Source organism: Mytilus galloprovincialis, chromosome 3 (assembly GCF_965363235.1).
Source record: "Mytilus galloprovincialis chromosome 3, xbMytGall1.hap1.1, whole genome shotgun sequence".
Taxonomy (NCBI): Eukaryota; Metazoa; Mollusca; class Bivalvia; order Mytilida; family Mytilidae; genus Mytilus; species Mytilus galloprovincialis.
The window spans coordinates 1,903,121-1,930,752 of NC_134840.1; the positions used below are offsets into that span (position 1 = coordinate 1,903,121).

The 27,632-nt window shown below is 33.6% G+C and overlaps 2 protein-coding genes across 6 annotated transcripts in view; one reads left to right on the forward strand and one right to left on the reverse strand.

The window, feature by feature from the left end:
- Positions 1-11,687, forward strand: part of LOC143066913 (telomerase Cajal body protein 1-like) — a 27,043-nt gene extending 15,356 nt beyond the window's left edge. The window contains exons 10-12 of the mRNA XM_076239754.1: positions 546-649; positions 10,534-10,686; positions 11,526-11,687. Coding sequence (XP_076095869.1) covers positions 546-649; positions 10,534-10,686; positions 11,526-11,670 — 402 coding nt within the window. The 3' untranslated portion in view covers positions 11,671-11,687. The remainder of the gene's footprint in view (positions 1-545; positions 650-10,533; positions 10,687-11,525) is intronic.
- LOC143066914 (solute carrier family 23 member 2-like) lies at positions 11,675-27,632 on the reverse strand. Of its 5 annotated transcripts, XM_076239757.1 has the most exons (15): positions 27,506-27,632; positions 26,964-27,062; positions 26,570-26,727; positions 25,317-25,456; positions 25,084-25,136; positions 18,774-18,955; positions 17,843-17,993; positions 17,208-17,364; positions 16,464-16,613; positions 15,574-15,677; positions 14,697-14,826; positions 13,799-13,942; positions 13,197-13,216; positions 12,985-13,060; positions 11,675-12,334 (listed from the first exon to the last, which is right to left on the reverse strand). In XM_076239757.1, the coding sequence occupies exons 2-15, from the start codon at positions 27,048-27,050 to the stop codon at positions 12,075-12,077; spliced, it is 1,812 nt and encodes a 603-aa protein (XP_076095872.1). In that variant the 5' UTR covers positions 27,051-27,062; positions 27,506-27,632; the 3' UTR covers positions 11,675-12,074. The 5 variants fall into 5 exon arrangements, with proteins under 5 accessions (XP_076095872.1, XP_076095870.1, XP_076095873.1 ...); XM_076239755.1 differs by lacking the exon at positions 12,985-13,060 and having other exon boundaries at positions 13,121-13,216; XM_076239758.1 differs by lacking the exons at positions 12,985-13,060; positions 13,799-13,942 and having other exon boundaries at positions 13,121-13,216.

The following is a 27,632-nucleotide window of genomic DNA, read 5'->3' on the forward strand; positions in this document are numbered from 1 at the left end:
TCGCCTGATGGTACAAAGTTATATAGAGTAGGAAGGAAGGTAAGATGGTGTACATGTTTCAGGGCCAACAAGGAGGTGTAACTCATATAGCATTTTCACCTGATGGAACAAAGTTATACAGTGGAGGAAGGAAGGTAGGATGGTGTACATGTTTCGAGGCTAACAAGGGGGTGTAACTCATATAACATTTTCACCTGATGGTACAAAGTTATATAGTGGAGGAAGGAAGGTAGGATGGTGTACATGTTTCGAGGCTAACAAGGGGGTGTAACTCATATAACATTTTCACCTGATGGTACAAAGTTATATAGTGGAGGAAGGAAGGTAGGATGGTGTGCATGTTACATCAGGCAATCACATGTAAGCACACATTTCACAAGTGCTAATTAATTTTGTTTGTTGACCAATACAAGCGAGAAGCAGATGATTTCATGATTTGGTGTTTTGTAGAACTAGAAAATATATTTTAAATGGCTTAATCTTTGCAGCAATATACCAATAGTGGAAAAGAAAGTATATGGTTGTTTTCTTTTTAATGATTTTAGGATCCTGAAATTCTGTGTTGGGATCTGAGAAAACCAGGACAGATTTTATTTGTGGCGTTAAGATTGTGTGAGACAAATCAGAGACTTTATTTTGACCAAGATACGTAAGTTATAAATTAATACAATATTTTAAAACTAATCAGATACAAAATATGAATATGATATCATGTTAAACCTTAGATTAGAGAGCATTTCAGCCATCTTATATACATCTACTACTGATTCTTGTTTCGATATTTTTATGCTATAGCTATTCCGTGAGCATGTATAGTAAACCTTTTATTTATTATGAACCTATAATAATGCTTCAAACTTTCCTGTCCTGATAGATAGTTAGAATCAACAATGAAAATCATTCTAATACATTGTTCTTCTTTCAAGTCGGACACAAACATGTTCGAAATCGAATTGAAGATTTTATCACTACATTTGATATAAACAAAACATAATGCATTGATAACAGCATTCTTAACATTTTACATATAATGACATATGAGTATTTCAAGAATTCTATCAAGGATATATATACATAAGATATTCCAAGTAACAAATTATGTGTATGTGCATTACCATAGTTACCAAGAAAATTACAAAAATTGTGTATGGTGCATAAATCTAGTACCTGTTCTAAAAGTTATGTGCTCATGGATATGTGTCGTTATTAGAAAGCCTGTCTAATTCCTACATTAGTAGGTTTAAACTTAAGATGAGTCTACCTTAAGATTAATAACTCTGATTAACTTACTATAATGCATACATGTTAGGAGAGTGATAAACAAATATGGTTATGTCAGAATAACAATGAATAAACTGTTCTGATATGTTATTTTTCACCGTTGGTAGACATTTGTTTTCTGGTTGTCATGATATGTTATTTTTCACCGTTGGTAGACATTTGTTTTCTGGTTGTCATGATATGTTATATTTCAGTGTTGGTAGACATTTGTTTTCTGGTTGTCATGATATGTTATATTTCAGCGTTGGTAGACATTTGTTTTCTGGTTGTCATGATATGTTATATTTCAGCGTTGGCAGACATTTGTTTTCTGGTTGTCATGATATGTTATATTTCAGTGTTGGTAGACATTTGTTTTCTGGTTGTTATGATATGTTATATTTCAGCGTTGGTAGACATTTGTTTTCTGGTTGTCATGATATGTAATATTTCAGCGTTGGTAGACATTTGTTTGCTGGTTGTCATGATATGTTATATTTCAGCATTGGCAGACATTTGTTTTCTGGTTGTCATGATATGTTATATTTCAGTGTTGGTAGACATTTGTTTTCTGGTTGTCATGATATGTTATTTTTCACCGTTTGGTAGACATTTGTTTTCTGGTTGTCATGATATGTTATATTTCACCGTTGGCAGACATTTGTTTTCTGGTTGTCATGATATGTTATTTTTCACCGTTGGCAAACATTTGTTTTCTGGTTGTCATGATATGTTATATTTCAGTGTTGGTAGATATTTGTTTTCTGGTTGTCATGATATGTTATATTTCAGTGTTGGTAGACATTTGTTTTCTGGTTGTTATGATATGTTATATTTCAGCGTTGGTAGACATTTGTTTTCTGGTTGTCATGATATGTTATATTTCACCGTTGGCAGACATTTGTTTTCTGGTTGTTATGATATGTTATATTTCAGCGTTGGTAGACATTTGTTTTCTGGTTGTCATGATATGTTATATTTCACCGTTGGTAGACATTTGTTTTCTGGTTGTCATGATATGTTATATTTCAGCGTTGGTAGACATTTGTTTTCTGGTTGTCATGATATGTTATTTTTCACCGTTGGTAGACATTTTGTTTTCTGGTTGTCATGATATGTTATATTTCAGCATTGGCAGACATTTGTTTTCTGGTCGTCATGATATGTTATTTTTCACCGTTGGCAGACATTTGTTTTCTGGTTGTCATGATATGTTATTTTTCAATGTTGGTAGACATTTGTTTTCTGGTTGTCATGATATGTTATATTTCAGCGTTGGTAGACATTTGTTTTCTGGTGGTCATGATATGTTATTTTTCACCGTTGGTAGACATTTGTTTTCTGGTTGTCATGATATGTTATATTTCAGCGTTGGTAGACATTTGTTTTCTGGTTGTCATGATATGTTATATTTCAGTGTTGGTAAACATTTGTTCTCTGGTTGTCATGATATGTTATATTTCAGCGTTGGTAGACATTTGTTTTCTGGTTGTCATGATATGTTATTTTTCAATGTTGGCAGACATTTGTTTTCTGGTTGTCATGATATGTTATATTTCAGCGTTGGTAGATATTTGTTTTCTGGTTGTCATGATATGTTATATTTCAGTGTTGGCAGACATTTGTTTTCTGGTTGTCATGATATGTTATTTTTCACCGTTGGTAGACATTTGTTTTCTGGTTGTCATGATATGTTATATTTCAGTGTTGGTAGACATTTGTTTTCTGGTTGTCATGATATGTTATATTTCAGCATTGGTAGACATTTGTTTTCTGGTTGTCATGATATGTTATTTTTCACCGTTGGTAGACATTTGTTTTCTGGTTGTCATGATATGTTATATTTCACCGTTGGTAGACATTTGTTTTCTGGTTGTCATGATATGTTATTTTTCACCGTTGGTAGACATTTGTTTTCTGGTTGTCATGATATGTTATATTTCACCGTTGGTAGACATTTGTTTTCTGGTTGTCATGATATGTTATATTTCAGCGTTGGTAGACATTTGTTTTCTGGTTGTCATGATATGTTATATTTCAGCGTTGGTAGACATTTGTTTTCTGGTTGTCATGATATGTTATATTTCAGCGTTGGTAGACATTTGTTTTCTGGTTGTCATGATATGTTATATTTCAGCGTTGGCAGACATTTGTTTTCTGGTTGTCATGATATGTTATATTTCAGCGTTGGCAGACATTTGTTTTCTGGTTGTCATGATATGTTATATTTCAGCGTTGGTAGGCATTTGTTTTCTGGTTGTCATGATATTTTATATTTCAGCGTTGGTAGACATTTGTTTTCTGGTTGTCATGATATGTTATATTTCAGCGTTGGTAGGCATTTGTTTTCTGGTTGTCATGATATGTTATTTTTCACCGTTGGTAGGCATTTGTTTTCTGGTTGTCATGATATGTTATATTTCAGTGTTGGTAGGCATTTGTTTTCTGGTTGTCATGATATGTTATATTTCAGCGTTGGTAGACATTTGTTTTCTGGTTGTCATGATATGTTATATTTCAGCGTTGGCAGACATTTGTTTTCTGGTTGTCATGATATGTTATTTTTCACCGTTGGTAGACATTTGTTTTCTGGTTGTCATGATATGTTATATTTCAGCGTTGGTAGACATTTGTTTTCTGGTTGTCATGATATGTTATATTTCACTGTTGGTAGACATTTGTTTTCTGGTTGTCATGATATGTTATTTTTCACCGTTGGTAGACATTTGTTTTCTGGTTGTCATGATATGTTATTTTTCACCGTTGGTAGACATTTGTTTTCTGGTTGTCATGATATGTTATATTTCAGTGTTGGTAGACATTTGTTTTCTGGTTGTCATGATATGTTATATTTCAGTGTTGGTAGACATTTGTTTTCTGGTTGTCATGATATGTTATATTTCAGTGTTGGCAGACATTTGTTTTCTGGTTGTCATGATATGTTATATTTCACCGTTGGTAGACATTTGTTTTCTGGTTGTCATGATATGTTATTTTTCACCGTTGGTAGACATTTGTTTTCTGGTTGTCATGATATGTTATATTTCAGCGTTGGTAGATATTTGTCATGATATGTTATTTTTCACCGTTGGTAGGCATTTGTTTTCTGGTTGTCATGATATGTTATATGTTATATTTCAGCGTTGGCAGACATTTGTTTTCTGGTTGTCATGATATGTTATTTTTCACCGTTGGTAGACATTTGTTTTCTGGTTGTCATGATATGTTATATTTCACCGTTGGTAGACATTTGTTTTCTGGTTGTCATGATATGTTATATTTCAGCGTTGGTAGACATTTGTTTTCTGGTTGTCATGATATGTTATATTTCACCGTTGGTAGATATTTGTTTTCTGGTTGTCATGATATGTTATATTTCAGCGTTGGTAGACATTTGTTTTCTGGTTGTCATGATATGTTATATTTCAGCGTTGGTAGACATTTGTTTTCTGGTTGTCATGATATGTTATATTTCAGCGTTGGTAGGCATTTGTTTTCTGGTTGTCATGATATGTTATATGTTATATTTCAGCGTTGGCAGACATTTGTTTTCTGGTTGTCATGATATGTTATTTTTCACCGTTGGTAGACATTTGTTTTCTGGTTGTCATGATATGTTATATTTCAGCGTTGGTAGACATTTGTTTTCTGGTTGTCATGATATGTTATATTTCACCGTTGGCAGACATTTGTTTTCTGGTTGTCATGATATGTTATATTTCAGTGTTGGTAGACATTTGTTTTCTGGTTGTCATGATATGTTATTTTTCACCGTTGGTAGGCATTTGTTTTCTGGTTGTCATGATATGTTATATTTCAGCGTTGGTAGACATTTGTTTTCTGGTTGTCATGATATGTTATATTTCACCGTTGGCAGACATTTGTTTTCTGGTTGTCATGATATGTTATATTTCAGTGTTGGCAGACATTTGTTTTCTGGTTGTCATGATATGTTATTTTTCACCGTTGGCAGACATTTGTTTTCTGGTTGTCATGATATGTTATATTTCAGCGTTGGTAGGCATTTGTTTTCTGGTTGTCATGATATGTTATATTTCACCGTTGGTAGACATTTGTTTTCTGGTTGTCATGATATGTTATATTTCAGTGTTGGTAGACATTTGTTTTCTGGTTGTCATGATATGTTATTTTTCACCGTTGGTAGGCATTTGTTTTCTGGTTGTCATGATATGTTATTTTTCACCGTTGGTAGGCATTTGTTTTCTGGTTGTCATGATATGTTATATTTCAGCGTTGGTAGACATTTGTTTTCTGGTTGTCATGATATGTTATATTTCAGCGTTGGTAGACATTTGTTTTCTGGTTGTCATGATATGTTATATTTCACCGTTGGTAGACATTTGTTTTCTGGTTGTCATGATATGTTATATTTCAGTGTTGGCAGACATTTGTTTTCTGGTTGTCATGATATGTTATATTTCAGTGTTGGCAGACATTTGTTTTCTGGTTGTCATGATATGTTATATTTCACCGTTGGTAGACATTTGTTTTCTGGTTGTCATGATATGTTATATTTCACCGTTGGTAGACATTTGTTTTCTGGTTGTCATGATATGTTATTTTTCACCGTTGGTAGACATTTGTTTTCTGGTTGTCATGATATGTTATATTTCACCGTTGGTAGACATTTGTTTTCTGGTTGTCATGATATGTTATTTTTCACCGTTGGTAGACATTTGTTTTCTGGTTGTCATGATATGTTATATTTCAGCGTTGGTAGACATTTGTTTTCTGGTTGTCATGATATGTTATTTTTCACCGTTGGTAGACATTTGTTTTCTGGTTGTTATGATATGTTATATTTCAGCGTTGGTAGACATTTGTTTTCTGGTTGTCATGATATGTTATATTTCAGCGTTGGCAAACATTTGTTTGCTGGTTGTCATGATATGTTATATTTCAGCGTTGGTAGACATTTGTTTTCTTGTTGTCATGATATGTTATATTTCACCGTTGGTAGACATTTGTTTTCTGGTTGTCATGATATGTTATTTTTCACCGTTGGTAGACATTTGTTTTCTGGTTGTCATGATATGTTATTTTTCACCGTTGGTAGACATTTGTTTTCTGGTTGTCATGATATGTTATTTTTCACCGTTGGTAGACATTTGTTTTCTGGTTGTCATGATATGTTATTTTTCACCGTTGGCAAACATTTGTTTTCTGGTTGTCATGATATGTTATTTTTCACCGTTGGTAGACATTTGTTTTCTGGTTGTCATGATATGTTATATTTCAGCGTTGGTAGACATTTGTTTTCTGGTTGTCATGATATGTTATATTTCAGTGTTGGTAGACATTTGTTTTCTGGTTGTCATGATATGTTATATTTCAGCGTTGGTAGACATTTGTTTTCTGGTTGTCATGATATGTTATATTTCAGCGTTGGTAGACATTTGTTTTCTGGTTGTCATGATATGTTTATTTCACCGTTGGTAGGCATTTGTTTTCTGGTTGTCATGATATGTTATATTTCAGCGTTGGTAGACATTTGTTTTCTGGTTGTCATGATATGTTATATTTCAGCGTTGGTAGACATTTGTTTTCTGGTTGTCATGATATGTTATATTTCAGTGTTGGTAGACATTTGTTTTCTGGTTGTCATGATATGTAATATTTCAGCGTTGGTAGACATTTGTTTTCTGGTTGTCATGATATGTTATATTTCAGCGTTGGTAGACATTTGTTTTCTGGTTGTCATGATATGTTATATTTCACCGTTGGTAGACATTTGTTTTCTGGTTGTCATGATATGTTATATTTCAGCGTTGGTAGACATTTGTTTTCTGGTTGTCATGATATGTTTATTTCACCGTTGGTAGGCATTTGTTTTCTGGTTGTCATGATATGTTATTTTTCACCGTTGGTAGACATTTGTTTTCTGGTTGTCATGATATGTTATATTTCACCGTTGGCAAACATTTGTTTTCTGGTTGTCATGATATGTTATATTTCAGCGTTGGTAGACATTTGTTTGCTGGTTGTCATGATATGTTATATTTCAGCGTTGGTAGACATTTGTTTGCTGGTTGTCATGATATGTTATATTTCAGCGTTGGCAGACATTTGTTTTCTGGTTGTCATGATATGTTATTTTTCACCGTTGGTAGACATTTGTTTTCTGGTTGTCATGATATGTTATATTTCAGCGTTGGTAGACATTTGTTTGCTGGTTGTCATGATATGTTATATTTCACCGTTGGTAGACATTTGTTTTCTGGTTGTCATGATATGTTATATTTCAGTGTTGGCAGACATTTGTTTTCTGGTTGTCATGATATGTTATATTTCAGTGTTGGTAGACATTTGTTTTCTGGTTGTCATGATATGTTATATTTCACCGTTGGTAGACATTTGTTTTCTGGTTGTCATGATATGTTATATTTCACCGTTGGTAGACATTTGTTTTCTGGTTGTCATGATATGTTATTTTTCACCGTTGGTAGACATTTGTTTTCTGGTTGTCATGATATGTTATATTTCACCGTTGGTAGACATTTGTTTTCTGGTTGTCATGATATGTTATTTTTCACCGTTGGTAGACATTTGTTTTCTGGTTGTCATGATATGTTATATTTCAGCGTTGGTAGACATTTGTTTTCTGGTTGTCATGATATGTTATTTTTCACCGTTGGTAGACATTTGTTTTCTGGTTGTTATGATATGTTATATTTCAGCGTTGGTAGACATTTGTTTTCTGGTTGTCATGATATGTTATATTTCAGCGTTGGCATACATTTGTTTGCTGGTTGTCATGATATGTTATATTTCAGCGTTGGTAGACATTTGTTTTCTTGTTGTCATGATATGTTATATTTCACCGTTGGTAGACATTTGTTTTCTGGTTGTCATGATATGTTATTTTTCACCGTTGGTAGACATTTGTTTTCTGGTTGTCATGATATGTTATTTTTCACCGTTGGTAGACATTTGTTTTCTGGTTGTCATGATATGTTATTTTTCACCGTTGGTAGACATTTGTTTTCTGGTTGTCATGATATGTTATTTTTCACCGTTGGCAAACATTTGTTTTCTGGTTGTCATGATATGTTATTTTTCACCGTTGGTAGACATTTGTTTTCTGGTTGTCATGATATGTTATATTTCAGCGTTGGTAGACATTTGTTTTCTGGTTGTCATGATATGTTATATTTCAGTGTTGGTAGACATTTGTTTTCTGGTTGTCATGATATGTTATATTTCAGCGTTGGTAGACATTTGTTTTCTGGTTGTCATGATATGTTTATTTCACCGTTGGTAGGCATTTGTTTTCTGGTTGTCATGATATGTTATATTTCAGCGTTGGTAGACATTTGTTTTCTGGTTGTCATGATATGTTATATTTCAGCGTTGGTAGACATTTGTTTTCTGGTTGTCATGATATGTTATATTTCAGCGTTGGTAGACATTTGTTTTCTGGTTGTCATGATATGTTATATTTCAGTGTTGGTAGACATTTGTTTTCTGGTTGTCATGATATGTAATATTTCAGCGTTGGTAGACATTTGTTTTCTGGTTGTCATGATATGTTATATTTCAGCGTTGGTAGACATTTGTTTTCTGGTTGTCATGATATGTTATATTTCACCGTTGGTAGACATTTGTTTTCTGGTTGTCATGATATGTTATATTTCAGCGTTGGTAGACATTTGTTTTCTGGTTGTCATGATATGTTTATTTCACCGTTGGTAGGCATTTGTTTTCTGGTTGTCATGATATGTTATTTTTCACCGTTGGTAGACATTTGTTTTCTGGTTGTCATGATATGTTATATTTCACCGTTGGCAAACATTTGTTTTCTGGTTGTCATGATATGTTATATTTCAGCGTTGGTAGACATTTGTTTGCTGGTTGTCATGATATGTTATATTTCAGCGTTGGTAGACATTTGTTTGCTGGTTGTCATGATATGTTATATTTCAGCGTTGGCAGACATTTGTTTTCTGGTTGTCATGATATGTTATTTTTCACCGTTGGTAGACATTTGTTTTCTGGTTGTCATGATATGTTATATTTCAGCGTTGGTAGACATTTGTTTGCTGGTTGTCATGATATGTTTATTTCACCGTTGGTAGGCATTTGTTTTCTGGTTGTCATGATATGTTATTTTTCACCGTTGGTAGATATTTGTTTTCTGGTTGTCATGATATGTTATATTTCACCGTTGGCAAACATTTGTTTTCTGGTTGTCATGATATGTTATATTTCAGTGTTGGTAGATATTTGTTTTCTGGTTGTCATGATATGTTATATTTCACCGTTGGTAGACATTTGTTTTCTGGTTGTCATGATATGACAGTGTTAGGTGTTAAAATTGACAGCACGCTTAGCTGGAAAAGTCAAATTGATCAAATTTGTGCTAGCATTTCATCAAGAATATACCTTCTTTCTAAATTAAAGAAATTTTTAGATATTAATGCCAGGAAAGCGTATTATAATGGGTATATTCTGCCACTCATCGATTACTGCTGTATTGTTTGGGAAAAATGTAAAAATGAAGGGATAGTAAGAATATTAAAACTTCAAAAAAGAGCAGCAAGATTAATTCTTGATGCAGACCCATTATCCCAATCAGCCCCCTTATTTGAAGAACTTGGATGGATGACAGTAGAAAACAGAATCAAATACCACAAATATTTATTGCTATTTAAATGTATGTGGAAAGAAGCACCACAGTACCTATTTCAAAAGTTTCAACTTATATCTTTAAATAATCCTTATGTCTTAAGGGGTGTTACTCAAGGTAATTTGATAGTTCCAAAGCCAAAAACTGAACTGTTTAAAAAATCTTTTGCTTATTCTGGATCAGTTTTATGGAACAGACTACCATATGAAATGCGTAAAGTGCAAACACTTGTTCTTTTAAACAAATTATAAAACAATACTTGAGACAGTCCCAATATTCAGTCTGAAATGATTGCAACTATTACTCTTAGAATGTATGATTTTAATTATTTGTATATTATATCTATTTAACTACATGCAATCTGTAACTGTTTTATATCTTTTAATCATGGTGCATGTACATTGAACTATTATGTCTATACAATTTTGTTTATATGTCATGTATGTTGTATGTTTGTTTTTTCTCTTATTATTTTTTTTTGTTTTTTTACTTGTATTGTATACATATGTATATAAGGGCCTCAGGGAAGATTAATAATTGTAACTAACTGTGTTAACCCTCTTTAAATAAAGAATCTATTATTATTATTATTATATTATTATTATTATATATATGTTATATTTCAGTGTTGGCAGACATTTGTTTTCTGGTTGTCATGACGGTACAGTATGTGTGTGGGACACCACCCAATCACCTGTGAAGGTTTTGGATGAATCAGACCCTTTATTGAAACCAATCATCAAGTATAAAGCACATGGAGACTGTGTCAATGGAGTAAGGTTAGTGTCGTCAGGGATTTTCAGCTCACTGTACATTTAAAATTTAGAACATCTATCATTGTAAATCTGTGATAACTGGTAACACACTATTTTGTAGCAGAATGTTTCTGGATGAATGACAAGACAAGGTTTTATTACTGCTCAGACATTCTGGCACATAATTACATTGCGTGTATGTTTCATTATGATACGTTATTTTGATTGGCTAACAACAGTCTCATTATGATACGTTATTTTGATTGGCTAACAACAATCTCATTATGATACGCTATTTTGATTGGCTAACAACAGTCTCGCGTCCTTCCGTTATTACCATTCATTACGCAATGAAATGTAACATTCATGATGACACAAGGTTCCACAATAAAGTGTACAGGTAAATTAAAGAAAAACTTGATCAAAATTGTGTTTCCATGATCCTAGCTAAAAAATCTAATTATAAGTATTGAATGCTTCTTTTTGTAATTTCAGAGGGTTATAAAAGTGTTTACTGTGCGCACATTTTATGAATGAATAAAATATATATTTCGGCTGAAATTGCCTGAATTTACAGTGTCATGTGTATAAAGAAATGGTTAATACATGCTTTGCTAGCTTGTTGATATCTGTATGGTATATCAGCATGTTAAGCAAAACTTTCACCTCCTTTCAATGTTGGGGGGGGGGGGGGATATTAATGATTCTGCTTTGGTGAGGTATTTACTATTCTGCATTGGGGGGATTAATAAATCTGCATTACTCATGAGAAATCACCACTTCATTTAAGTATACTTGTGCTTTATGTCATATCAGATAAAACCATTTCTTTATTTACAAGTTTGTATATAATGTATTTTCAGTTTGAATCCATGTGAGAATGTATTGGCTACCTGTTCTGGACAGAGACATTATCCTGACCTTGGTGATAGTGATGATTCTGATTATGAGAGTGTAGAATCGGATGTAATAGACAATAGTGTTAAACTCTGGAAGTTTAAGTCATAATACATTTTTATCTCTTTTGTAGTAGTTTTATTTTATTTGTATTACATATTGATTCTCAAATGAAAACAATCTGTTTTATAAAATAGCAGGCATTGAAACAGACAAAAAACATTTATAAAGGATGGCTCATAAATAACACTATGTAAATGATGATGATTATTTACAATTAATTCTCTTTACTCAGAGAATTTCAGGAATTTTAATGCATTGAAAAGTTGTACTTTCTACATTTAAGCATTTTGAATAGTATGAACAAAGAAAAAGAAAAAAATATCTATACACACCTCATATAATGAAACTACATTGCATTCCCTTTTCTATCAATAATTCTCAAAAAATTATCATTAAAAATGCAATTGTCTTTTACAATTGTTGACATGATCCTTGCTAATCTATTACAAGTACTATACATGGCCACAGTTATCACTTAGAATCATATCCACCTCCTCTCCAATAGACTCTATTCCTTTAGATTTAGTACAAGGACCACACTTGTCTTCTTTAAATGTTGGAGAAAAAGGAATATATCTGGCCCAACTCCAAGATTTAATTTTTGACATACCAAAAGGAAGGTCATATGTTCGTAAGGAAAAGTTTTCTTTGTCATCTAGATGTTCTTTGGTCAATTCTCGCCATGATAAGATACCCCTCTCATGATCTGTTCCTTTAATATTAAACAATTACTACGATAAGATCTTTAATATTTACAAAGATAATAATATCCAGACAAACCACCAGGCATCACATGATTTAGTTGTCAGTGTAGCTAAATACTATCTCTGACTTCAATCTCACACTTAATCATGCATTTGAATTTGTTTTACATTTTTCATGTCAGAGATTTCATAGCTGACTACATTGTATGGGTTTTTCTCAATGTTAAAGGCAATACAATGGCCTTTAATTCCTTACTAATGCTTTATTTTAACTCAGTTTGATGATTATCGCTTGGCAACCCATACCACATCTTCTAGTTTTTATAATGAATATTTCTATTTGGATTATGTGTAGAAGTTTCACAGCAGTTTGAGCTTTAATATGTTGACCAAGTTTAAACAATGACTAAGCATTGTTTGATGTACATCTATAACATAGAGAATGGTTATGATAAGATTTTACAATGTTAAATAAGTATTAAACAGGTCACTACAACATTAGTTAGAGTAGTTTTGAGAAGTAGAGTATGAGTTATACCTGGACCAGTGCTGTAAAATATGCCATGAACATACTATTTCCTAATAAAGCTAACAATACCTGTTTACCATGAAGATTATTGATTGGAGCAGGTTTGAGAAGAAGCCGTATAAGTTATACCTGGAATAACATTGTCAAGGACCAGTGCTGTAAAACATGCCATGAACATACTATTTCCTAATAAGGCTAACAATACCTGTTTACCATGAAGATTATTGATTGGAGCAGGTTTGAGAAGAAGCCGTATTAGTTATACCTAGAATAACATTGTCAAGGACCAGTGCTGTAAAACAGGCCATAAACATACTATTTCCTAATAAGGCTAACAATACCTGTTTACCATTTCCATCACCTGTAAACAAATGAATTCAAGTCTGTTTGAAATATTAGATTAACTACATATGTCTGGCATTGCTGTATGAAGCCGACCCCCCCCCCCCCCAAAAAAATAATACATAGGATGAAATGTGGGCTATGAATTTTTCTACAAAGGGCAAAGATTTTGTGTAATCATTAATAAATGTACTCACTACCATAAATGTTTCATGTTTTGCTTAGGAAATAACCAACCTTTAATCTTGGAAGGAAGAGTAAATTATTAGACCCAATTTGTTCAATATGAGTCACATACTTCCTTTCGGGTAAAAATCATGTCTGTTTAACTTGGATACATATTATCCTTAAAAAATCACTTTTATTACTTCAAGGGAGTCCTTTAATGCACATATTCCCGTTGCAGTCCGTGTAATTTGTGGTAACACTTGAATAGTTTTATACTTCAGATCCATTCTCTGAAAGAAAATTGTTTTTTTAAAAAGAAAGCTCGACCAAGATGTCCTTATACTAAGATTCAAGTAGAAACTATTGCTGTGTAATTTAAAAAACAAACAGCTTTATAGCGTATGCAGTTTATTTATAATTGATATAAATTTACATTGTTTGAAAATGGCTTCATTTTGTTGTGTCCATATTGGCAAAGCAAAGCCCATGAACAGAGAGATACCAAACACCACCATATTTCTGGTAGAGTTAAGGTCAACATATTGTAGATTAGAGGCTCCAACAGCTGCCAGCACTCCTTACATAAGTTTTGAAAATAGATAGCGAACAGTAGAAAACAGGTAGACTAATCTAAATACAATACTTAAACTTAACCTTTTTAAAAAGATTCCTGTTGTTGAATTGGTACCAATTATTGTTAGAATTCCGTCCCATAATATTAACGTATTTACATGTAAGAATATGAACAAAGTATTAAACGTCCACATAATGTTTGATTTAAACATTCTATGTATTGAAAGCTATATTTTAAGAAAATGTCCTCAAATTATTATCATTTAAACAATTTGCTCTTGGGAATCGGTCAAATCAAAGGAACAGATTTCAATGTTTCACCACTTGGCACTTTTGTTTTTATGCCTAATAACATCAATAAAAGCTATGCACTTTTGACCAGTTGAAAAAGTACTTGCACACATATTGTTATGCCACACCTACGATAGCAGGGGCATTATGTTTTCTGGTCTGTGCATCCGTTCGTTCGTCTGTCTGTCCCGCTTCATGTTAAATTTTTCTGTCAAGGTGTTTTTTTTATGAAGTTTAAGTCCAATCAACTTGAAACTTAGTACACATGTTCCCTATGAAATGATCTTTCTTATTTTAATGTAAAATTACAGTTTTCATCCCAATTTTAATGATCATAGAAAAGATAGTGCGAGTGGGGCATCCGTGTACTATGGACAAACTCTTTGTTTTCTTCCGTTTTATCATTGCAATACTATTAAGACGTGTTTATACAATTAAGCTGCCTACACCACAGGTTTAGTACCTACCAAAAAGTACAATGAAGGAGGCACCGACTATTGGATCTGGTATGGTAACCATTAGGGTACTGAATTTGTTAAAACAGCCAAAGATCATCATTAGAATACCAGCTACCAATACAACCCTTCTACTACCAACCTAAATTAGGTCAAGTACGATAATATTAATAAGACATACAATTTACAGTTAAACGAAAGAAAAAGTTATATAATGTATGTTTTCTGCGAAATCCCAAAAAGACCATGATATAATATGTGTGTTCTGTGAGATTGCAAAAACTAAATAATTGGGACCCAAAAAAACTGAAAAAAGAAATTCCATGCCCCAAAATTTGAGTAAACTGAATCCATTTCGTTTCTACCCGACAGAAAACTGCCAATTTCCAAATGTTAGGATAAGAAATAATCGCCTATTAGCAATTCACAGAAGAAAATCAAACATAAGACCAAGTTCAGCCTTTTTCAAACACATGGCCCCTGTTTTCATATACGATTTATCTTTGTTAGACACATTGCTCCAATATATTTAAGGAATGACTGTAATATTTTTTCTGTCTATAAAGAAATAACATAAAAAAAATTTGGTGCACACTGAATAACGCGCGTAGCGGTATATTTAACAGTGTGCACCACAGTTTTTTATGTTATTTCGAATAGACAGAAAAAATATTACAGTCATTTCTTATAATTTAATTCTAAATTCCATTTTAAACCGTAGAAAACCATGAAAAAACGTTGATGACGTCACGGTCACATGACTAAATTATGTCTATGGGCTGATAACAAAATAACGTCTGCCAATCAGAAGACGCGTTACATCCAAAATCAAATTATTTGCATGTATCCGTTTTAGACTAATAACTGCCTTTATGACAAATATTCTTGCCTTTGTCAGACTAATAGCTCCAATGTTCTGACTACAAGAAGTTACGCCAAACCCAGCACCTACAGATGCAGCTATTATGCAGTCTATGCCCTCTATCAAGATACCTAAAGAAATAAGACCATCAAATTGATCAATAAATGCATCACATTTTGATTTAGAAGAAAACCCGGCATAATTAAATAATACAATTAATTACAAAGTTACTTACACAACTCAGTCAGTGTTCAATATTCTAATTGTTATAAAATACATCAAATAACATAATTTCAAACATAATCTCGATTTATATCCAATTTTTAGAAATTTCTCCGTGGCGTCACTTGTTGTGGAGTTAATACATTCGTGTGACGTATAGTTCGTTATTCTATTATGCTGTTTTTGTGTACTATCCTAAATTAATTTAAGGTATTCGTTGTTATTCTGCGGCTAACATTTCGAAGTGTACTATTATATTATTTATGTATGTATGTATTTCTCTGTACTGAGTTTTCTTGTATTTATTTGTACTGTATTCCTGACACAAAATGTTGTCGTTTTAGGTATTTTTAACATTGCCATAAAGCACGAGGTTTGGCTTGCAACAAAACATTTTTTTAAATGTCAGGAATATGGGAGTTTGTTATCAAATAGTTCGTTTCTATGTATGTTGTATTGGCGTTTGTTTTTGTTGCACTTCAGTGTTTGTTGTTTCGTTGTTTTCCTCTTATTGATGATGTGTTTCCATTGGTTTTAGTTTTTATCCGGATTTGATTTCTCTCAATATTGATTTTTTACTTTTGAACAGCGGCATATGTATACTACTGTTGCCTTTATGTAATATTGTACAGTGTCTGATTTCTTACAATTGACAATACCCGGTTAATGAGTGAAATATATAAGTGCACACATACCTCTATTCACTGCAGATGGTGGAGGAGGCACTGCGCCAGCAATTCTTGCGCATGTGTAGTAATCACCGATAGATTCGATTGTTGATGTGAATACACCACCGATAAATGCAATCAACAATCCAGAGTTAAATGTTGGCATTCCAAACTTTCCTGTAATATCATAATTTTAATTTTGCTTTGCTTTGATTTGTGTGATATCGGATTCTCTATGAATCAATACATTAACTACCATCTATGTAAATGATGTTCTATATTCAAAATTGAATGAAAGAGATTCTTTAGATCTATTCAAGCATACCGGTAACATTTCAATTTTTATTTCTTTTGATTCTTTCTCCTAAAGCAGTAGATAGTTCTTTGGCATGGAATTGGTTTATAATACATCTTGTTGATAAGTTTATAGAACTATTAAGTAACCATCGTTTCCGACTACGTCAGGTAAAGTTGAGTTTAGACGAATTTGACTATTCTTTAATTAAGGTGGTACCTAACACTACAGGGAGATAACTCAGATAAAATCAGCTAAACGTTTTAATTACGTTGTGTTGTAAAAGGAATATTAAGTTTTTCAATGATCAAAATTGGTGTTTGTCAAACTGTATATAACCAGTGTAATTTGACAAAACGATTGGTTCAAAGTTTTTGAAATTTTCAAATTTTTGTGAAAGGGTCAAAGTAAATACTTCGACAAGATTTTATGAAAATTAAACGAGCCTAAATATATGTGCACAAAAATAAGGTTACCTGGATATGGAAAGGAGAACCATGGTGCTGTTTTCAGCTGTTTGTCTCTTACGTCTGTACGTGCATGATACCCATAAACATCTTCACCGTCAGGGAATACATCTGTGATTGTCAGTATGTAGCATAGTAACCACATCACACTTACAGAGATTATCACCTGTAACACAGTAACCACATCACACTTACAGAGATTATCACCTGTAACACAGTAACCCCATCACACTTACAGAGATTATCACCTGTAACACAGTAACCACACCACACTTACAGAGATTATCACCTGTAACACAGTAACCACATCACACTTACAGAGATTATCACCTGTAACACAGTAACCCCATCACAATTACAGAGACTATTACCTGTAACACACTAACAACATCAAACTTAAATGGGAAATGCAAGGCTGTCTCTGTCCAATAACAAGTCAGGAATCTAATAGTTCGTTTCCATTGATGTTGCATTGCCGTTTGATTTTTGTTTCTCTTCAGTGTTCTGTTGTTTCGTTGTTTTCCTCTTTTAGTTAATGTCTTTCCCTCGGTTTTACTTGGTATTTCGATTTTTTTTCTCTCAATCAATTTATGACTTTTGAACAGCAGTATACTGCTGTTGCCAGTTTTTTTTTTTTAACTTACTGAGAACATCTTATGGGCAACAATTTCTGTCTTTTTGTGTATTTGTTTCTTGGTACATGCTTCTTGCTTGGCAGTAAGAATAATATGACATGGTAAAGAGACATTGAACTTGGGAATACACTCTGACAGCATCACAATCATTGCCATGGTTCTGAAATAAATAAATATCGTAAACTCAGAAAGCATCACAATTATAGCCATGGTCCTGATATAAATATCGTAAACTCTGACAGCATCAACATTATAGCCATGGTTTTGATATAAGTATCGTAAACTCTGACAGTATCACAATTATAGCCATGGTTCTGATATAAATATCGTAAACTCTGACAGTATTACAATTATAGCCATGGTCCTGATATAAACATCGTAAACCCTGACAGTATTACAATTAAAGCCATGGTACTAAAATAAATATCGTAAACTCTGACAGCATTGCAATCATAGACATGGTCCTGATATAAATATGGTAAACTCTGACAGTATTACAATTATAGCCATCGTTCTGAAATAAATATCGTAAACTCTGACAGCATTAAAATCATAGCCATGGTTCTGAAATAAATAAATATCGTAAACTCTGACAGCATCACAATCATTGGCATGATTCTGATATAAATATCGTAAACTCTGACAGTATTACAATTAAAGTCATGGTTCTGAAATAAATATCGCAAACTCTGACAGTATTACAATTATAGCCATGGTTCTGATATAAATATCACAAACCCTGACAGCATTACAATCATAGCCATGGTTCTGAAATGAATATGTCTTATAAAACATTGTTTGTTATGATTTTTATCTTCCTATTAATACTATTTTCTAATGTAGCAATAATGTCTACAATAAGTCATTAAAAGTGGTTCCATAGTGTTTTGAAATGTATATCAATCATTTACAAACAACCATCATAATGTAAGACACTTACCCAAATGCAATACCCCAGTGACTTCCAGCCAGTTCATAACCTGGTTGTAACACACCAAGCCCCATCATCATGATAGTTGGTGCGACTGTTAGGGGGCCAATAAATCTAAGTAAAATCGTTAAGATACCACTGGCTCCCAATATTATCTCAAATACTGAAGCTACCATAAGTGAACCAGTTATCTGCAAAATATAGTTCAGATTCTGTTTTTCATTTGTTATTTTTTTTTTGTCGTTATTTCAATTACTTTTAAAATAAGCCGACCTCTAAAGCAAGCGTATAATAACAAAAACACCGAATTCCGATAAAATTCCAATATGAAAGTCCGTAATCAAAGCTCAAATACATTAAACGAAAGGATAACAAATGTCATATTCCTGACTGCATTTATCTGTGTAGATTAAATCTGGTTTTCTAGATGGTGAGCCAGATCTATCAGTTTACTCAGAAAGCTTACTTTTGCACTTGGTTATCAGTAAAAGTGAGACAACAACGAAAATACACCATCAAGCATAACATACAGTCAATGATGAGACAACAACGAAAATACGTCATCAAGCATAACATACAGTCCATGGTGAGACAACAACGAAAATACACCATCAAGCATAACATACAGTCAATGGTGAGACAACAACGAAAATACATCATCAAGCATAACATACAGTCAATGATGAGACAACAACGAAAATACGTCATCAAGCATAACATACAGTCAATGATGAGACAACAACGAAAATACGTCATCAAGCATAACATACAGTCTATGGTGAGACAACAACAAAAATACGTCATCAAGCATAACATACAGTCAATGATGAGACAACAACGAAAATACGTCATCAAGCATAACATACAGTCTATGGTGAGACAACAACAAAAATACGTCATCAAGCATAACATACAGTCCATGATGAGACAACAACGAAAATACGTCATCATGCATAACATACAGTCCATGGTGAGACAACAACCAAAATACGTCATCAAGCATAACATACAGTCCATGGTGAGACAACAACAAAAATACGTCATCAAGCATAACATACAGTCAATGATGAGACAACAACAAAAATACGTCATCAAGCATAACATACAGTCCATGGTGAGACAACAACGAAAATACATCATCAAGCATAACATACAGTCCATGGTGAGACAACAACAAAAAAACGTCATCAAGCATAACATACAGTCCATGGTGAGACAACAACAAAAAAACGTCATCAAGCATAACATACAGTCCATGGTGAGACAAAAACGAAAATACGTCATCAAGCATAACATACAGTCCATGGTGAGACAACAACGAAAATACATCATCAAGCATAACATACAGTCCATGGTGAAAGAACAACCAAAATACGTCATCAAGCATAACATACAGTCCAAGGTGAGACAACAACAAAAATACGTTATCAATCATAACGTACAGTCCATGGTGAGACAACAACAAAAATACGTCATCAAGCATAACATACAGTCCATGATGGGACAACAACAAAAATACGTCATCAAGCATAACATACAGTCCATGGTGAGACAACAACAAAAATACGTCATCAAGCATAACATACAGTCCATGGTGAGACAACAACGAAAATACATCATCAAGTATAACATACAGTCCATGGTGAGACAAAAACGAAAATACGTAATGGTGAGACAACAACGAAAATACGTCATCAAGCATAACATACAGTCCATGGTGAGACAACAACGAAAATACATCATCAAGCATAACATACAGTCCATGGTGAAACAACAACCAAAATACGTCATAAAGCATAGCATACAGTCCAAGGTGAGACAACAACAAAATACGTCATCAAGCATTACATACAGTCCACGGTGAGACAACAACAAAAATACGTCATCAAGCATAACATACAGTCCATGGTGAGACAACAACGAAAATACATCATCAAGCATAACATACAGTCCATGGTGAGACAAAAACGAAAATACGTAATGGTGAGACAACAACGAAAATACATCATCAAGCATAACATACAGTCCATGGTGAAAGAACAACTAAAATACGTCATCAAGCATAACATACAGTCCAAGGTGAGACAACAACAAAAATACGTTATCAATCATAACGTACAGTCCATGGTGAGACAACAACAAAAATACGTCATCAAGCATAACATACAGTCCATGATGGGACAACAACAAAAATACGTCATCAAGCATAACATACAGTCCATGGTGAGACAACAACAAAAATACGTCATCAAGCATAACATACAGTCCATGGTGAGACAACAACAAAAATACGTTATCAAGCATAACATACAGTCCATGGTGAGACAACAACGAAAATACATCATCAAGTATAACATACAGTCCATGGTGAGACAAAAACGAAAATACGTAATGGTGAGACAACAACGAAAATACGTCATCAAGCATAACATACAGTCCATGGTGAGACAACAACGAAAATACATCATCAAGCATAACATACAGTCCATGGTGAAACAACAACCAAAATACGTCATAAAGCATAGCATAGAGTCCAAGGTGAGACAACAACAAAATACGTCATCAAGCATTACATACAGTCCACGGTGAGACAACAACAAAAATACGTCATCAAGCATAACATACAGTCCATGGTGAGACAACAACGAAAATACATCATCAAGCATAACATACAGTCCATGGTGAGACAAAAACGAAAATACGTAATGGTGAGACAACAACGAAAATACGTCATCAAGCATAACATACAGTCTATGGTGAGACAAAAACGAAATAAGTCATCAAGCACTACATACAGTCCATAGTGAGACAACAACAAAAAAACGTCATCAAGCATAACATACAGTCCATGGTGAGACAACAACAAAAATACGTCATCAAGCATAACATACAGTCAATGATGAGACAACAACAAAAATACGTCATCAAGCATAACATACATTCCATGGTGAGACAACAACGAAAATACATCATCAAGCATAACATACAGTCCATGGTGAGACAACAACAAAAAAACGTCATCAAGCATAACATACAGTCCATGGTGAGACAACAACAAAAATACGTCATCAAGCATAACATACAGTCCATGGTGAGACAAAAACGAAAATACGTCATCAAGCATAACATACAGTCCATGGTGAGACAACAACGAAAATACATCAAAGAACAACCAAAATACGTCATCAAGCATAACATACAGTCCAAGGTGAGACAACAACAAAAATACGTTATCAATCATAACATACAGTCCATGGTGAGACAACAACAAAAATACGTCATCAAGCATAACATACAGTCCATGATGAGACAACAACAAAAATACGTCATCAAGCATAACATACAGTCCATGGTGAGACAACAACAAAAATACGTCATCAAGCATAACATACAGTCCATGGTGAGACAACAACAAAAATACGTTATCAAGCATAACATACAGTCCATGGTGAGACAACAACGAAAATACATCATCAAGTATAACATACAGTCCATGGTGAGACAAAAACGAAAATACGTAATGGTGAGACAACAACGAAAATACGTCATCAAGCATAACATACAGTCCATGGTGAGACAACAACGAAAATACATCATCAAGCATAACATACAGTCCATGGTGAAACAACAACCAAAATACGTCATAAAGCATAACATACAGTCCAAGGTGAGACAACAACAAAAATACGTTATCAATCATAACATACAGTCCATGGTGAGACAACAACAAAAATACGTCATCAGGCATGACATACAGTCCATGATGATACAACAACAAAAATACGTCATCAAGCATAACATACAGTCCATGGGGAGACAACAACGAAAATACATCATCAAGCATAACATACAGTCCATGGTGAGACAAAAACGAAAATACGTAATTGTGAGACAACAACGAAAATACGTCATCAAGCATAACATACAGTCCATGGTGAGACAACAACAAAAAAACGTCATCAAGCATAACATACAGTCCATGGTGAGACAACGACAAAAATACGTCATCAAGCATAACATACAGTCCATGGTGAGACAACAACGAAAATACGTCATCAAGCATAACATACAGTCCATGGTGAGACAACAACGAAAATACGTCATCAAGCATAACATACAGTCCATGGTGAGACAACAACGAAAATACGTCATCAAGCATAACATACAGTCCATGGTGAGACAACAACAAAAAAACGTCATCAAGCATAACATACAGTCCATGGTGAGACAACGACAAAAATACGCCATCAAGCATAACATACAGTCCATGGTGAGACAACAACGAAAATACGTCATCAAGCATAACATACAGTCCATGGTGAGACAACAACGAAAATACGTCATCAAGCATAACATACAGTCCATGGTGAGACAACAACAAAAATACGTTATCAAGCATAACATACAGTCCATGGTGAGACAACAACGAAAATACATCATCAAGTATAACATACAGTCCATGGTGAGACAAAAACGAAAATACGTAATGGTGAGACAACAACGAAAATACGTCATCAAGCATAACATACAGTCCATGGTGAGACAACAACGAAAATACATCATCAAGCATAACATACAGTCCATGGTGAAACAACAACCAAAATACGTCATAAAGCATAACATACAGTCCAAGGTGAGACAACAACAAAAATACGTTATCAATCATAACATACAGTCCATGGTGAGACAACAACAAAAATACGTCATCAGGCATGACATACAGTCCATGATGATACAACAACAAAAATACGTCATCAAGCATAACATACAGTCCATGGTGAGACAACAACAAAATACGTCATCAAGCATTACATACAGTCCATGGTGAGACAACAACAAAAATACGTCATCAAGCATAACATACAGTCCATGGTGAGACAACAACGAAAATACATCATCAAGCATAACATACAGTCCATGGTGAGACAACAACGAAAATACGTAATGGTGAGACAACAACGAAAATACGTCATCAAGCATAACATACAGTCCATGGTGAGACAACAACAAAAAAACGTCATCAAGCATAACATACAGTCCATGGTGAGACAACAACGAAAATACGTCATCAAGCATAACATACAGTCCATGGTGAGACAACAACGAAAATACGTCACCAAGCATAACATACAGTCCATGGTGAGACAACAACGAAAATACGTCACCAAGCATAACATACAGTCCATGGTGAAACAACAACAAAAATACGTCATCAAGCATAACATACAGTCCAAGGTGAGACAACAACGAAAATACGTCATCAAGCATAACATACAGTCCATGGTGAGACAACAACGAAAATACGTCATCAAGCATAACATACAGTCCATGGTGAGACAACAACGAAAATACGTCATCAAGCATAACATACAGTCCATGGTGAGACAACGAAAATACGTCATCAAGCATAACATACAGTCCATGGTGAGACAATAACGAAAATACGTCATCAAGCATAACATACAGTCCATGGTGAGACAACAACGAAAATACGTCATCAAGCATAACATACAGTCCATGGTGAGACAACAACGAAAATACGTCATCAAGCATAACATACAGTCCATGGTGAGACAACAACGAAAATACGTCATCAAACATAACATACAGTCCATGGTGAGACAACAACGAAAATACGTCATCAAGCATAACATGCAGTCCATGGTGAGACAACAACAAAAATACGTCATCAAGCAATACATACAGTCCATGGTGAGACAACAACAAAAATACGTCATCAAGCATAACATACAGTCCATGGTGAGACAACAACGAAAATACGTCATCAAGCATAACATACAGTCCATGGTGAGACAACAACGAAAATACGTCATCAAGCATAACATACAGTCCATGGTGAGACAACAACGAAAATACGTCATCAAGCATAACATACAGTCCATGGTGAGACAACAACGAAAATACGTCATCAAGCATAACATACAGTCCATGGTGAAACAACAACGAAAATACGTCATCAAGCATAACATACAGTCCATGGTGAGACAAAAACAAAATGCGTAATGGTGAGACAACATAACATACAGTCAAACACAAATGCATTTTTGTCGATGTTTTACTAATACATGTTTTTTTACGGACATTATCATGTTTATATGACAATACAATAGAAACATATTCAGATATGGCTTTTCTTACAAAAGGAAAATAAAATAAACAAATCAGTCAAAGATTGACTTTTCAGCAGTGATACAACTCACATTTGGATCTAGAGAGAATGACTATTGTTTTCTCTTAGAATTTTAAGTTCAATTGCTAAGTTACTTTATAAAGTTGAGTTGAAGCATTTAAACCTTACCATATTAAGACGTTGTTGCCAATACGGTTGGTCATTAATATCTGTAAAATTACCTTAAACAAAAAAAAAATGACTATTTTATACATGTATTGTCATTGGTAATATCAGCACGTTGTATAACAATGGTTGGTAAGGCAAACAATACATATCGTTTTTAAAAGATATACAGGCAATCTACATATGATACTTACACATTATTCATATTGAGTACAGTGTATAAATTGATAACTTACCTAATGTAAAGTTAGATATAACAACATTTGACGCATTCGATGATGCAACAGATATGTCTGGACATTTCCATTCGTCAAACGACGTGAGCACTATGGCGGGAACAACATACGCATATTGTGGACACTGAACAATAGGTAGCCTATGAAATTAAAGCAACAATTTTACATCATTAAATCCAAATTAATTGTTATTATGCATGGAACATCATAAAAATATATGTTTTCAAGATGAAAAAAATATATGCTAATTGGTCTTTGTTAGGTTGGTTTAGAAACATGTGTTGTAAGTCACAACAGTGGCGTAGCCAGGGTTAAAATGATGTGGATGCGAGAAAAAAAATTAGGACCTTTTATGCACTTTTTTTCTGACGTTTTTCCTGTATACATGTGTACTCCCCCTACAATCCGACAATGGCTAGATTTTTGTTTAATTTCAAAATACCCATCAATATATAAGTTTCTAACAGAATTTTGTTGTTATCTCGTAACTACCATCATTAGATACAGTAATATGTGATGTTAAAGTTTCACATCCAATTGAAATATGAAATCTCAAAATGGACCCATTACAAAGGCCCTTTTGTATATGGAACTTCGAAATATAGGCTCTGAAGTGATACCCCCCTTTCCCGGAATTTGAGCCTCCACATGGGATTTTTTTATTACTTGTCTTAACGCGTGCAGGGGACAGAAATGCCGGGCGTCCGTCATGTGTTGCCAGATTTTTGTGAAATTTATATTATCAGCAATGTCTTTGAAACTCGCGAAAATAAGTCCTGATCAAATAATTTAACCAACTATGCCCCTTTGAAATATAAATCATAATTGATATACCATTGCATTTGGCCTGAAGCTTTTATTTCTCTTTAGATATTAAAATTTAAAAAAAGAAAGAAAATGTTTTTTTTTAGTAACTGCCCTTGTATATTAGAATAGATAAATATGTGCACTACAGGGACTTTTGAACTCTTTTTTTGAAAATAAAATTAATATTGAAACAAGTCTGAAACGGGTAATTATTAGCCCAGAAATGATCACACTCCATAATAAATACTAGTCGTATTTAATGTCACAGGAAACGAATCATTATATATGAATTCGATTTCATGTCTTTTGAAACAGACATGCATATGATATTGGTCGACATAGTTTAAAGTATATGCAATTATACGAGGAATGTAAAAATGTCATGAATCATTAATATTATATCCATCCAAGTTAAAATGTTCACAACTTCTGATTATGATACTTACCTTACACCAAAGAAGAACTGAATGACTGTACAGATACCGCAAGCAAACAACATGTTCCCCAATAGAATGGAAGCGACCTCTACGTCACCTTGAGCACAGATGGTTATAGCAACTAGTCCAGGAGTGGCTAAATTCGAACTAAGAAGCATCAAATAATGCTGGAAATATACAACGGACAGTATGAGAAGATACAACGTATACTTGCCATCAGCCCGAATGGGTGTATTTTATTTGCACAAAGATATCATTGTCAATGAAGAATGGTCAATAATTAAGGGGGAGTCTTTCAGTGATATTACCATAGACTCATTGGCAGGGGTGTTACATGCAAGGTAATTGGTTTCTTTTAACGACATCTGGGTGTTTTGAATATATAAGAATATCTGATAACTACCTGAAAAGCTAGAAATACTGTTGTTATCCATGTGGGATTGTCTTCTACTTTGTATTGTAGTCCTGATAATGTCCGTCTGCCTTCCATCTCAATAACCTTCTTAAATAATGATGGAATATATGTTGGAAAATAAACACCTAAAATTGATGGTAATTATGAATAACTATCTTCAAGTCAATTTCCACAATGTCGTTTGCCATTTTCGTTTTCTCTACAAACTTATGATACTATAATGTATTCACGTAGTCCAAATAAAAGTGACCTCTTGGGAAGGTATGTTTACTTGTTTGACACTCTCCTGTCAATAAAGGATCTATAAAACACGAAATTGACAATACCCTCATCAAAACAGTCTAAATAAATGGATTCTTATTCAAAGAAAAATAATTTCAAACTGACTTGCGACTGTTTGTCCTGCGACTTTCTGTCCTACATTCTGGAATAATATGACATGTATGAGAAAAAAGTAGATATATAAGTTGATTTATAACAACCTAAACATTTTCAAATATCATAAGTTTGTATATATTATATATACATACCTGTATTCAAGTGTTCTTCTAAAATATTTTGCTTTTAATAAAATTATAAAAAAAATATTGTATTTATATGGAAGCTAACATCCTTCAACTTTCAGTATAAGCACCATGCATTATACTGATGAAAAAT

Bases quoted from the DNA above. Each gene is read 5' to 3' on its own strand.
- LOC143066914 (XM_076239757.1), bottom strand. From the start codon at position 27,050: ATGGAAGGCAGACGGACATTATCAGGACTACAATACAAAGTAGAAGAC. The intron at 25,457-26,569 runs GTAAGTATCATA...TTAATTTCATAG, and splicing joins CAGTTCTTCTTTGGTGTAAG to GCTACCTATTGTTCAGTGTC. The intron at 17,994-18,773 runs GTAAGTGTCTTA...TATTTATTTCAG, and splicing joins CACTGGGGTATTGCATTTGG to AACCATGGCAATGATTGTGA.